We start from the raw sequence: 15,009 nt of genomic DNA, 5'->3' as shown, positions 1-15,009 counted from the left end.
AATATGAATCTTGATATAAATGTCCACTGAAGCGTCCACTCCTGTGGAGGAGGGGAGCTATTCTGTTTGATAAAGAAGTCTATGGCGACACTTCGCTTTGGCTTCCTGGATCTGTGGCCTCAGTAAATGCTTTTCTAGTCTGTTCATTGTCTCAGTCACTCATTTCAGGTCCTATTGAACAGGACATAATGTTTAGGGTGGGCCTACCTTATGATTGGTAAGTCCAGACCATGTGACCACATTGTGTCTCTCAGTTTTTCAGTTAGATCTACCCCTCGTTCATCAGAGGGTTCGCAGCAGAGCGTGGCTAACCAGTGGGTGACAGCTCAGTGTCTTTGTCCATCTTTTATATACAGTGTATAGATAACAGCAGTGTTTCTTAAATTAACCAGTTTGTCGTGTGACTGCCAGCCTTTTCATCATCTCATTGAAACTGTTTTTTCAAACTGCCTGACTGGAGATCTAGCAGCACCAAACTTTTGGTGTTATAAAGCTGCTTCTAATATTGAGCTAACTGTAGCAGACAGATAAGAGTTTTATTGACCCCCCCTCTTGGGAAATTTACTTGTCAATGCAATAGAATAAATATAGCGACAGAACAAGTAAGAAAGATAATTTAAAATATATATATATTTTAAAACTGTAGCAATAGAGGTTATTATAAACAGATTATTTTCAGAAAGAAATGTAATATATATACTTTATAAACTTTAAAATAACTTTAGCTTTATTCAGGTTATGACCTGGTCTTAATGAGAGGGGAAACACATTTAGTAATTCAGACTGGGTTAATGCTGCATGCTTGTGTTTATGCATTTGTTATAAAGATACAGACCGTAAAGAAGTAAAGTTTAAAAAAAAATACAGAGTACATGTGATTGACAGTATAATGGTGCAGTTCACTTTTGTGTTACATGTGCACTTGACATATTTTGTAGTCTAGACAGTATGGAACTGCACAATGGCGTCCACGCAGGGAACCAAGGGCACCCCTGCGAATTAAGGCCGTTAACGAAATTACTTCACGTGGACCCTTGTGACCACTCACAGACCGTGAATGGGCTTTTACATTAGTTGGTGACTTACTTAAGAAACCTTCTGCAGTGGTGGGAAGTGAGGCTATATGGGAAGTTGGTTCTCTACCTCCCTCCCAGCATGTCAGAGCTATCAGCTGTTGGGTTGAGTCCCAGCTGCCTCGTGTGTTGACTCTACGGTGATAGCCATCAGCATTTGCCACATGAAAGGAGAGGAGACTAGTGTTCCTAAAAGAGCAGATGAGAAATAAAGATGCAGAGGCCATGTTGGGATCTTGGCTATGTTTCAAATCTAGATAAAGACACTGATTTATCAGGAATGCCTTTTGACCATATCAGACATTATATAAATCAGTTCCTTCCTTCTGGTAAGACCTGACTAATGTTCTTGTAGGATAAGATCCTTTGAGCCAGTAAAACTTTCTTACAAATTTCAGATATGCACCCAGCCCAGGGGTTAGTGTATTTACAGTTTTGCTCATCCTGTGCTTTGATAAAGACAAAAAAACACAATATGCATACTTAGGAAGGAAGGGAGTAAACCCATTTGGCTCACTGTCTAAAATTACCAAGCAAAGGCTCTCTGTGCATGCCAACAGCCTATGCAGGCAATGCTATCTGTGGTATGTCCCTTAAGCTGGCCCCTACACTTTTATTCAGTCCTCTTGTGGCATTTGAAACAGCTCACTGCAGGTCTGGGAGCAGTTTATTAGGAAAAAGGGAATGACTGATCGAGGAAAGCGGCTGGGCCCGAGCCAGCTGACCCGTAACCTGATTGTTACGAGTACAGGACACAGTCGTTTAGGGCTTATAAAATCTTATGGAGTGCTTGTGAGTACAGCCTGAGCTGTTACTAGTATTCTTAGATTTCTAAAGGAGTTATACACGCAATGCTGCAAGATTCATCCTCCACATCTGAAAGGATCAGCAACAATGTCTGCGCAGGCTTTTATAAACCTTTTTTTTCACCTCATCTCTCATTTACCATGTTTGTGTGTGTGTAAGAGAGAGGGTGAGTGCCATCGTGGCAGATGTTCTTGTGCAGATGCCTACTGTAACAGAAAGTATAACACAGGATGTTTTGAGAACTTTTGCAAATGTTTGTCATAGCCTGTATATAAAAGATGAATGTAGGCATCATGACATCACCCACTCGTTTTGAACTCTGACAAGACTGGTTGAGTGCTAACTGTAGATAACTTGGTTAGCAAGCTGCATTTTTTGTGTGGGTTCAAAACACAACACGATACCTGCTTGGATTACTCGTGCCTAATTAGAGAACTGTTGGCTACAGCAGGAGACATATTAGCGGAGAACTTTAGCATGTGTGTGCGTACTGACTGAGGTCACTGTCTCAGGCCACAGCACTATGAACACACAGACACACACCGTCAAACAATTGTCCACTGTATTTTGGTGAGCTAGATCTTTTTTTATTAAGTAAAGGGAACAAAATGGTTCACGTGTGACATGAAACTCTTAAAGATCTCTAAATTCATTTTTCATACAGTGGATTTTCATTGCTCTCTAAGTCTTTTGTCCTTTTGTTTCAGCTAACGTCTGTTTCTCATGTTAAAGAGAGCTTATCTGCCTCTCTCTCTCTGGATGAGCGCTCATGTCCTTGCATGACCAAGTCAGCGTCCTGCTGCTGTTCTCTTTCCTGCCTCCCTTTCTGTCTCTCTTTTTGCCCCCAGCAACTGAGTCAGGCAAGTGGTTTGATTCACATGCAAATCCTGCCAGACCACCAGTCATTCATGCTGCTAATTACACTAGTGTAGGGATGCTGACTTACTGACATCACACTGGCATATTAGCATGCAGGACAGAGGAGAAAAGTGTGTGTGTGTGTGCGCGCGCGCTCACTTGTTTGACCAACCAGAGAGGGCCCAGAATAACACAGGAAGTGAACAAATCTGCCTTCAAATAGAAAGTTGACATTGTGCTGTAATTTGAAACAAAATGTGAAAATAAAATGCTAAAAGTAATGGCGTTTACAGGAAGAACAAATATATTTGCTACTCAATATCTGAACAAAATAGTAAATGTGTATACTCATTACTCATTCATCACGGACGGTATGAATTGACAAAGAAGAGAGAAAAAACTAAAGTAGATGCCCCCCATGCTATCGGTGGGTTTCATAATTACATGCAAAATTTTATTTTTATTTATGTTATTATAAATAAGAACTTAAGGTCCATTGGTCTTCTTTTCACAGAATCATTTGCACTGCAACGGACTTTAATTTAATGTCAAAAAGAGAAGAAACAGCGTTTCAGTAAATAAAACTGAATATGCGTAAATAAATGCTATAAACACAAACGAGGAAGAAAATAATAGATCGACCAGTGAACCAAACTTTTGACGTCATGCTTCTATTTTGAAAGGGTAAACCGGAATCGAGCTATTAATCTAAGCGCACTTGACAAATGGGGGGAGGATTAAAGCGCTGCTGCTGTGTGGCTCTGTCAGCAGAAAGCAGAGCTCTTGGAGCGCTCTGGGCTTTTACGCACCGAAAGTCCGCGCCGATCTTCTCTGAGACTCGGCAGCAGTGTTTAACGTTACTGCCAAAGGAGAGCTCTGTTATTCTCGTTGAGCGACAAAATCTGTTTTGTTTTTTTTCTCCCTCTGGTGGAATTTGCGCACTTACTGGACATACTGAAAAGAGGAATCCGCTTTTACGCACTTCATACTGGCTCTTCGTTGGGGCTTTTCCTCGTTTGCAGAGCCCCCCCCCCCCCCCCCGCCCGAGTGTATTTGCGAAGAGGAGAGGGTTGACAAAAGGCTTTTAAACGGCCGGGATAAATGTAGCAGAGGGGTGCGGATCACGCAGCGGGCGAGAGTGGCGTGTTTTCGTGGCGAAGCTGTTGGAGTTGGAGTTGTGTGACAAATTCTGCAATGAGGAACGCGTATTTTAAAACCCGCAACACCAAAGCCTCCGAGGTCACGGTAATGGCTTCTCTCGGTTGCAGTTTGTAAGAAGGTAAGGGGCACATTATTGATAGTGTTTGTGTTATTGTTTGGTAGCTCTTGTGTAAAAGCGCAAACGGAGACGGGGACTTTAAAGGCTCGATTGATTGGGGAATGCGCCACCAGTCTGGTCGTGAACTTTTAGTCCTGTCTGGCTTAATCCTGATTTGAATTTATGCGTAAAATAATCGCAGGACTGTTAAAGCACACTGCCTTTTTTTCTTTAAATGTATAAACAAGTTGAACCCTCTACAAGATTTTTATAGGGTGTTGCACTCTTCTGTTTCACAAGTGGGTGTTTTTTCGATTGTAAATAACACTTGAATGCAGATTGCTGAACTTTCTCTGTGGACGTGTTCTCCCTGGTTTATATCCCCCACCCCACCTCCTGTAGCGCACTGGTCCGACCAGTAATGTGTGCTGTGGACCGTGTAGCTGTGTGACATATGGATTGTATTTTGAACTGACACAACAGACAATAGTCTGCCCGAGTAAAGGTCTGCAAATTAGTATTTTCTTCTCGACAGTTTGCATTAAAGAAGGATCTGTATTTTTCTTTGTCTGATTATTTATGTCGTTTTTTCTCCTGAAGTTTGCTGCTGACTGTACGTCTTTGTGGCTTTGCATTACACAACTCAATGCAGATTAATTGATCTGTTAAAATAGTTTACTTATTACTTACTTTTAGCAGTGAAAAGCGCCGCTGGATTAGCACATGAATGGGCGACAATGAATAATGTGGAATAATGTGTGGCAGCTGGCTGCAGGATCGCTGTGCACCTCTGGTCCGAGAGCAGACTGACAGGAACCTAAACGCCTGTCCAACATCATTTCTGACATACGCAACTGTCTTTTGGGGGTGTGGTGATTCGGATGCTCATTGGTTCCTGCCTTTTCCTCACTGGCGCTTTGAAAGAAAAGTCAGCGTGATATAACAGCAATATTGTACTTTCTCTGAGAGTGTATCAAGGCCATTTAATGTGTGTTGGGAACTGAAAGAGAATGACTAACGACCTGTCACCAGAGTGCTTCCAAAACAACATCTGTATTGATGCAAGTTTGACCCTTCCATGACCTCCCATCCCATCAAAAGTATTGTCAATTTATGGAATAAGTCAACTCACAGTGACTGAGTAATGTGAGCCTATCTCATGTATAGTAAAAAAGTGTCCCAGTGTGATGTTATGCAAACACAGTCTCCTTTTATCCTTCCGTTTCATATTGGACCTGAATCGGTCCAATATGATGGCCTACATTTCCCATAATACAACTGTTAAAATATCCAAGATTCCTTGAGTTATGTTTTCAAACTTTGGCCATTATAGACTTTGACAGCTGGTTTTGCAGGTGCTCTTGCTGCTTGTGACGATTCAAAGTGCCCTTGCTGTGTTAACTTGTCAATCATCTACTAAAAAATCAGCTCACACTGTCAAAATTCAGTGCCAACATAATAGTTTTTTTGGGGGGTTTTTTTGTTGAACATGCTGTAAAATAATGTTGCCCATTAGTGTAGACCAGGGCCTAGTTCAAAAGAGCAGGCTAATCTATAAGTGGTCATGACAGGTGGGTGTGGACCTAATCTTGGCCATCAGCAGCACGTTGCAGCAGGTTCTTGCTAATTGGCCACACATGGAAAATGCCTTTATCAAGCCTGGGTTATGCCAGAGACACCTCAGTCGTGTTTGCCTGTGATTAACTCTTAATAGCTCTGAAGTCGAAAATGTAGACCATAGGTACGACTTTGTTTGCTTGTGTAGCTTGTATAGCTATAATTTGTGAAAGCAGGGCTGTTTCTCAAAGCGCCTTTAAAATTTATCTTCAAATATTACTGCCGGCAAGCTTGTATTTGCTAAACAAGAGGCCATTAAAGACAAAAGACTCTATCTTCTTCCGCTTCTTGTTCCAAAGAAAACAAAAGCAGAAGAAGAGGGGGGGGTGGACAAAAAAAACCACTTGGAGTGTCCTTGCGCCCAGCTGTCCTGTCCTCTCCGCTCTCCCTGCTTGTCATGCAACCTCTGCTTTTTGTGTAGAGCTTGCATTTAAAGATGAGATTTTAATCTGACCTTCTGATACTATGGAAAAGCTGCAGTGGTTTCGGGAGAAAATGACGACTTCTGCTCAAAAGACGCACTTCTGTGAATTGCTCTTTATCAGATGGGGGTTTTTTTTAGTACCTAACTTACCTTCCTAAAACTTAATCACCTTTAAATCAGCACTAGAGCCTAACCCCACATTTCAGGCTTCTAAAATCAATAAAATAAATAAATTCATTGAGCCCACTTTTGTTTTGTCTTCAGATATTCAACTTAATCTTACAGCCTGTTTCATTAAACTGTGAGACTGTGCTTGCTAAAGAGCTTGCTGCACTGATTGACAACAGTTAAAACAACTGTACACAATTGTAGAGCAGCCCAGTAGACCCTAGTTACGTATTAAAATTACCCGTTACCTGGGATACGGTGCTCATCTTGCAGCAGTGAATAATGATTATAATTAACTTGAAATAAGAACCATTGTCCACTGACATCATTGCGAACCACAAACATACCCCAACCACCCCATGGCCTTGATAAAACCCTCACTCTGACTGACCAATGATATATCAGCTCCCCCAGGGGACAAAAAGAAGAAGCCCAGTCACATTTGAAAAAAATAACAAGCCTCTTTACTTCCTTCCCTATATCTCAGTCATTTATGAGGCGTCAGTGATGCACTTGACTTGTTTTACCAGAGTTTCTAAATCTGATTTAATTGAACTCATGTTGCTTACACGGGGAAGCTCGGGGATTACGTTTCAGTTGAGGGGAAATCCCAGGCATGTCCATGGAGAATGTAAATCATGGGGAAAGCAGGGGAAACGGACCCTCAAGGTCTACAGACTCTCTGCTTTTTCTGATTTGAGAAAATCAGGACGTGTTTGGGGTGAATCACTGGAGGAAGGTCTCTCTGACCCACATCTGTACAGATGTGGGTCACCTCCTTCTGAGTGGACACATGAAAGGTGTGGTGTGAAGAGGCTTTCTTTCAGGTTTCATCCTTCTTAGCCCAAGGACAAAATACCTGCCTTTAAGTGTTCATATGTGCTTTATCTCGTGTGGTGGATCCACCTTGTGCTTTGACCATTTTCATTGTGATTGTGTATGTTCTCATAGATTCATGAGATTCTGTTCCCATCCAGCAAATCATCTTTAAATCAGTAATAACTGTGAAAGTGCTGGGCTGTACTGAGGCAAGCTGCTTTGCCTCCGGCTATGGCATCATCCTCTTGGGACTGGGATTTGCTAAGCACCCTTCTCCCAGTCTGCCTGCTTGACAGCTCATTGATGACTTCATCTACATCTGTTCTGTTTATCATGGTCATCAATATTCATGACAGGGATATTTGCCCACTTCAGGCATTTTCTTAATATTTATGTAGTGAGTGTGTGAAGTCTGTGGCTGCCCTTGCACAATGACAACAGAAGTTTAGAGGTCCTTCTTTAGCTGGAGGTCAAAGCATGAGCTTTTTAGGCTTCTGCCTGTCGCTAAATAATCTCTCATCCATCTTCAGCTATGTATATATACATATATTACAGGCATGTGGCTAGTTGTGGCATGCCAGTAAGACGTTTTGCTCGAACTAAATAAAGTGAGCTCCATGTGTTTCGTTGTCTATCTCATCACTCAAATCAATCACTGCTAAGTCAAATTGGATTTTGAGCTTTGTTAACTAAGGCTAAACCCTTGGACAAGAAGAGCTTTTTTTCAGGGAGAGACACGATGAAGCATTATAGCCGTTTGGCTCAGAGCACTTTACGTTAACAGGTAGTTGACACAAACGCTGGGACAGTGCCAACTGTTATTGTGACTGAGTCTTAGCTTCGCAGCCCCGCACCCATCACCCATCGGTGAGCTTAACAGACTCAAGAGTCCACAGCTACAGTACAGAGCAAAGTTAAGAAAGGCTTATGGACATATCCAGTGGAAGTGTTTGAAAATAGGATTGACTCGGCACATGTACCTAGATTGAAATTCCAATCAGACCTAATTGCTCAGTAGTCATTATAGTGGGAACAGGTTCAACAAGTACCGTAAGGTTTAAAAATAAAGTCTGCAAGAAATATCGAGCAGTTACACGCTGAATATATCACATTGCAAGAACTGATTCACAAGAAGCCAGATATTGCACACTACTTTGCATTCATTTGTTCGGATAGACTGACACCTTGGATGGCTGAGGATGTGTTACAGTGTCCTGACTGTCCCTAAGCTCCTCCATAGGGCTGTCTCTCAGACAAGCCAGCATCCCTCTGAGAAGGTAATGGGATTGTCTCACCGGTTTGGCCGCCTGAGCGGCAGCAAGGGTTAGTGGGATGTGACCTCGTTGCCCACCCAGTTTCTATTTGCAGGGTTTAGAGCTGTCAAGGACACGGCGATCTGTATGGTTGCACTGTCTCTATGCTTTGCATCAGAATGCAGACCTGGCAGTGTTGGGCTACATTTTCATTTTGGCCCATGCACTCAAGTATTGAACCCATATATTGCGATCCTTTTCTGAGCCATCTCATACACAGCTGACTCTAATAGTAGCACAGTTACAAGCTGAGGTGTCTGCAAAAATACAGCTTTACTTTGATGAACAGCAATGATGTTATGGGCTTTTAAATCAACAAGACAGGTGAGCAGTCAAACCCAGAATCATTCTTTATAAGCTTAATTTCAATCCTGTAATGATTAAATGAGCTGTATTTGGTGTTGAAACTAAAATCAGACAGTGGTACTGTGATTGGTGATGCATTATTTTATGGAAATGAAGGGGCGATATTCTAACTTGGGTTAGGAAAATTATAGGAAAGAGCAGCTCAAATGATTGTAGACCCCCTAGTGCCTTAATGTGACCTTGCTCTTGCATCTAAGTTTTCTGTGGGAATTCTCACACGGATTGCTTTCCCTGTTATAGATGGGTGGATCCCTTTGGCTAATGGGAGTGGGGCACTGTCCTCGCAAAGCATCTGCAAGTGGTTCTCGCTAACCTTGTACATAGCAAAGTGCCTGTGTATTGTGTTTGCGTAGTGCTGTTTTCCATCACTGTCAATTGCTGTATTCGGCCTATTTCCAAGGCACGCTTGACAGTAGATCTTCATACCGCAGACGAGTGATGAGCATTGCATTTGTGGCACCCTCTTTTACTGGGAAACCCACAGTGGGAATCCTCGACATTTCAACTGAGATGAATAAGAGTGCCTGTGGAGGGGGAAAAGTTGTTTCACAGACTTCGAGTTTGTGTTTCTTGGGCTAATTTTGAAAGAAAATATTTTTTTAATGGTTTATTTTCGATCATTAATGATTGATGCTAGAGGCTCACACCATGTGACCTCTTGTTCTTCTTTATACATCACTCCCAAACTATGAACCAGACTTTAAAGCTACCATTTAGACGATTGCTTTTTTTCTAGACCATTATATCTGTCCTTAATTTGCACATGTAAGCACACATGTGACATTGAACTGACAGATGGGGGGGTTTTTTTTGTTTGTCACCGGCAGGAAGATCTGTGTACACTGTAAGTGTCGTCGTGAGGAGCATGCAGTGACAGCCATGCCCGTAGAGATGGAGAAGACGGTCACCAAACTGATGTACGACTTCCAGAGGAACTCAACCTCGGATGATGACTCTGGCTGTGCCTTGGAGGAGTACGCCTGGGTTCCACCGGGTCTCAAACCTGAACAGGTATGTTTAGTCTTATTCTGCTATGGAGCACACGGTCTTCCAGCATTTCAGTCTTGTTAGTAACGCCATCTTATCACTTCTCTTGTCACCTTTTTTGTAAAATATGTGTAATTGTGTGTACCGGTCCGATCCTTTCATCTATTTTTTTTTTTATCATGTGAAGCTGAAGTTTTTGTAAAAAATTAATTGTTGAGCATTTGAATCCACAGCTTTTTTGTTTCCTCCAGTGTAGAGAATACAACACAGAGGCTAATTAAAGCTTGAACGTGAATGAAATGACAGAAGATGTGGGATCACATTACAGCGCCCTTTCAAAAGCTCCGATTTCACCATACACTGTAGTGGCAGTTGAGCAGTGTAAGTTTATACAGTGAATTAGGATAGGGCTTGGTGTTGTAAAATATGATCATGGGTTAAAGCTTAGTCTTTCAGAGATATGCACAGGCAGGTGTTAGTTCAAATATATAACACACTTTTAGTACAATAATCAGAAATCTAATACAAATTCCAACTATTCGTTTAGACCTGCATGTCGCCATGTGTCGACATATATTACATGCTGACTGCACCTTCTCCCAGCTAATGGATAACAAGGATTATGTGCTTCCAGCAGTTAAATTAATCTCCAATTCCTTCTCCCTGCAAACATGTTTACAGTAGGTTACATTGCCCTCACAACCACAAAGCTAAGCCTGCGTTAATACATAAGCACATAAAATGGACCCGTGCAGAAAATCCTCTATTACAATACTTCACTTAACTGCAGGTGCGCACACGTGGGAGGGTTTCCAGCTTTATGGGACAATAACAACGTTTATTGAAGCCGGTTTCATTTTGTTGATGAGCTGAGCTGGTCAGTATATTGTTGGCACACCCCCCACTGTTTCGACCTCAAAGGACTGAGACCAGCTATTATTCATCCCTCTCCAGGATCATGCTTACAACTCCGTAGTCGCTTAGGTTCTCATTTGGTGAAAATATAACCTCGGGAACATTCAGGAAATAAAGAGGACTGGGCTGATTAGTATGGCAAGACCAGAATGCTAAACAGCCTAGAGAAAAGATTCAGGATTATTGTTTTTTGTTTTTTTATTACTTGATTGACTTGATCATGAGAATGGAAAGAATATTAGACTGTTAAACTGAATCACTTCTAGCTTTAACCTAGCAGCAGGCAGCACATGAAATGTGCCAGAAGCTGTAGCAGTTTCTATCTTCCAACCCTGACATGACAAATCATTCAAGCTGTGGAGGCCTGGTGTGACTTTTTTCAGGAGAGTGGACATAAAGCTAAAACTTCAGGTTAAAAACTGCAGATCAAGAGTCTTCCTGCTTTGAACCGCGGAACTGTATCTGTCTCCTGTTCAGCCTCAAGTGATGTACTGCTATTCTGTAATGAGACATTTCTAAGCAGGACTGGGGTCAGTCAGGTGTGTCTGAGGGATAACTTGGGATTGTTTCTGTCAACCAAACAGTGCTGTCAGCTCTACTTTCCACTATCAGGGTGCTGAAATGCAGAGACGGCAAAAGAATCTTTAGCAACAAATGGAGCCATTATTCAGTGCATTTGACATGTTATTGGGCCATTTTCCTCCCTCGCTAGTCGCCTCGCTCTCTCCTCTTCATCGTTTAAAATAGATTTATTGGATGTTGCCAAGTTACCGTTTGTCAAGGGCAAGAAGGATAACTAGCAGTGGTCTGTGAGAGATAAGCGTTTTCTTCATTTGTAAGAGCTGCAGTCTAATATTGAAACTCTGCTAGGCATCAATTCCATGTGCCATGTCTATATAGAAATTCAATTTTAGGTTTTTCATGCAAACTTGTATCTCTGTCAGGTTCTAACATGGGCCGAGAGCCTTGAAGTAGATGAATTAAATAGAAAAGCGCCAGGTAGAGAAAGAAGCAAGGGCAGTTTGACCTTTTCCAAAATAGACCAGAGGGCAATTGGACTCATTCCGATCTGAGATCAAGAACAATAAAACCATCAGCCTCTGACTTGATTGCAGCCAGCAGCCGTGAAGGACGAGTAAATGATGGGTCAGTGGATGTAAAAGCTAGTTGGGTATTTGATAGAAAATGTGTAAAAATCCATAGTCCCTGGAGGATGAAGAGGACTAATGACTTGAATTACCTTCCTCGCTTTACCTTTGTTGCGCCACAGCGAGATTGATATTTGCTGAATTTGACATCGATAGATGGCTGCGATTCTAAAAATTTAATTTAGTGCTACCCTGCTGTCCAAATTCTGTTACTTCATAGATCATGATCACATATCTTTAAAGCTAGTAATATTCCTATAAACATCACTTCTGCTTTGTGTTTAGGTGTCATATGTTAGCAGTGTTTGGCACAGTTTTGCACCATGGGCATTCACACATGTCAGCAAAGACGTGAGAACAGGAGGGAAATGAATGAAAACTGCTGTTAAATCCTCTCTCTTCACAGTAAAAACACCCTTTTTTTCCTCCGCAGTGTTTGACTATAGCTACCAGTATTTTCTCAGCTATATAATATCTGTGTCTACTAACCGCTGCAAAGTGGCTTGTTGTGAGAATGTCAGAACTGGTGCCTGGTGGTGTCTTTTTCCCCTGCCTGCCTGGCCATTAACAGCAATAGAAACCAGCTGTGTGAAGCAATCTCTCTTGTCACTCATCTGTAAGTCCTACCATTTGCTTCAGCCTTAAAAAACACTCCCTTCAGTACAGTTTGAAATTCTGCCCTGTCTTTACTTCCGTCTGTTTTCGATTACAGTTATTATCGCAAGCTGCTTCTTCTGGCTCGCTCTGGAATATTTGTGTGTGTCGTACGTATGCATGCGTGTACGTGTGTGTATCTTTCTTTAGATCTTTTCCTCGGGGCAGTGTGCCTTTCACCTCCAGATTGTAACCCTGCTGTTCTTGGAAGCATGTTTTGTAATTTATCATTAACAGTGGGTGTGTGCGTGCATCACGAGTTTGTCTTTTTTGTTTGTCAGTGCTGTGTGATATATCGGCACTTGACCACAGTCGGTCGTTTCGGGACTATCCAGAGATTCCACCCCACCCTCAATGCCCGTCCTAAATTGTGCTCCTGAGCACAGATCTCGTGTCCATTGCCAACGCCAGCAGAGAGCCAACAAAAGCAGAGCAGAAGGAATTGGGTTACATTTACAGCAAAGAGTCTCCTGCTATAAATTCATCTCAGTAACAAATACGCTTGTACAAGTGGATACTTCAAGGAAATGAAGATCGTCTTTGATGCTGGATGTGATGCCGCACCTTTAAAGAGAGTTTTCGAAAGCTGCTCAGTTTTGATTCGGATGTTTACACACTGATGCACGTCTGCGTTATTCAGGTTAATCTGTTTTTGTGTGGCAGACCGTGTTATTGCCAAGGACAAGGCTAGTCGGTAAATCCATTCAGCTGACCTGTAGGCCATCAAGAGAGACGTGATCTTGTCAGCAAGCATCGATCACACATGCTGTCTCTCTCAAAGTCCTTGGTGTACATTTTGCCCATTTTTGCGTCTTTCCGTACACAAAGATATCTTCCTCTACACTCACATCTTTTTAGCTTTTTCCCTCTCATGTCTCCTCCTCCACCTCTCACCCTTTCACTTATTCATCTATCCTCAAACCTCTCTTTAAAAACCCTGTGGCTTTCTTCATTTGCCCCCCCTCGCCAGTCACATTCATATATAACTGCCTGACCTCAGTTATACCCCAGCCCCCCCTCATTACAGTGTAATAAAAAGAGTGTAATAAATAACACAGAAATGACACTCATTGTCTGCTGTGGTGATGTAAAGAATGTCCAAGTAATTTGAAATGTCCAGATTAGCATTAATCTGCTGCCACACGCTTGCATTGCTGGGGGCATACGTGTTGAACACTATTTCGTTTTCTCGTGTGTGTGTGTGTGTGTGTGTGTGTGTGTGTGTGTGTAATTGTGACAGGTCAGTAATGCATTCCCTTGTCAGTGTGCAGAGATGGAGAGGTGGGGTTCCATTAAGTCTCTACTGGTGGGCCATAAATCAAAGTGTGTGTGTGTGTGTGTGTGTGTGAAAGAGAGAGAGAGAGAGAGAGACTGACTCCCAGTGGCAGATCTTGATACTTTGGTCCTTGCACAGTTTTACCTTTTTAGCCCTGAAACGATAAAATCAAAACAATATCAAATAAAGGCTGAAATTTCTCAGTTTTTGTAGATGGTACAACAACAAAAGAAAGAAGTCACTTACTGCAGAATATTTGAGCACTTACCTGGTAATGAAAACAGCCCCTCAGTCCAAATGTTCTCCGTCTCTCCCTCAGGTTCATCAGTACTACAGCTCCCTGCCTGAGGACAAGGTGCCCTACGTGAACAGCCCAGGGGAGAAATACAGGATCAAACAGCTGCTCAATCAGCTCCCGCCCCACGACAATGAGGTGAGTCCAAACAGATGCCCTCCCCCACCACCTTCCATCCATCCATCCATCCATCACCTCACCTCCTTCAGGGCAATACAGAGATAAGAGGGGGAGCGGGGAGAAGACAGACGCTTTAAAAATGGAGTCTGTCTCCCTAATGGGCGAGATAGGGAAGTGTTTATCGCTGCCTATTAAAGTTGGTTACATTAATAAATTATTACCACAGTTCGTTTGAAGAGATTAAAAGACAGGATCCCCATGAAGGTCGGCTCTGTTTCCCACCTTAGTTTAGGCTAACAGTCAGCCTGAGCTGTTATTTCTTTTCACTTTATTAAGTGGGACTTCACAGAACCAATTTGTGGTCAGGTAGTGGGTGGGTTCTTAATTCCACCTACTAATCTGATTGGTCAGTTGTTTCGTCAGCTGCGATCTGAGAGCCAGTTATTCATTTGGTGATGTGGTTCCTGGTTAATCCTGATTCACAATTTGCACCCAGCAAAAGCAGAGCACAATATCAGCACTTCTTAGCAATGACAAAAACATGATGACAGTTAATTCAACTCTGGGATCAGTCACTGACCTGGCAAACATTATACAGATATTGAAATCTTAAAAAAAACCTACTTCTATTCACTTTAAGTATTATTCATTCATCCATCCATTTTCTGTCACCGCTCCAGTTCATGTTCTCGTGGTTTCATGGTCATGTGATCTTCATCCAGGTGCGCTACTGTAACAGTCTGGATGATGAGGAGAAGCGAGAGCTGAAGCTCTTCAGTAACCAGCGGAAGCGCGAAAACCTGGGTCGGGGCAACGTCCGCCCACTCCCCGTGACGATGATGGGGGCGATCTGCGAACAGGTAGCTGAAAGAAATGTCGAAAGCATAAAATATACATTTGACCTCCGTGTT

The 15,009-nt window shown here is 42.4% G+C and overlaps 1 protein-coding gene across 3 annotated transcripts in view; it reads left to right on the top strand.

Moving 5' to 3' along the window:
- prickle2b (prickle homolog 2b) overlaps positions 1–15,009 on the top strand; it is an 85,113-nt gene that overhangs the window by 62,593 nt on the left and 7,511 nt on the right. For 2 of the 3 annotated variants that reach the window (XM_040029206.1, XM_040029208.1), the window contains 3 exons: positions 9,531–9,714; positions 14,003–14,116; positions 14,821–14,958. In XM_040029206.1, the coding sequence (XP_039885140.1) occupies positions 9,531–9,714; positions 14,003–14,116; positions 14,821–14,958 (436 nt within the window). Of the gene's footprint in view, positions 1–3,480; positions 4,018–9,530; positions 9,715–14,002; positions 14,117–14,820; positions 14,959–15,009 lie in introns of those variants that run through there. The other variant, XM_040029207.1, reaches the window with a different exon arrangement.

This window comes from Simochromis diagramma, unplaced genomic scaffold, assembly GCF_900408965.1.
Source record: "Simochromis diagramma unplaced genomic scaffold, fSimDia1.1 OVJJ01000483.1, whole genome shotgun sequence".
NCBI lineage: Eukaryota > Metazoa > Chordata > Actinopteri > Cichliformes > Cichlidae > Simochromis > Simochromis diagramma.
This window is presented reverse-complemented; position numbering and strand designations above follow the sequence as displayed.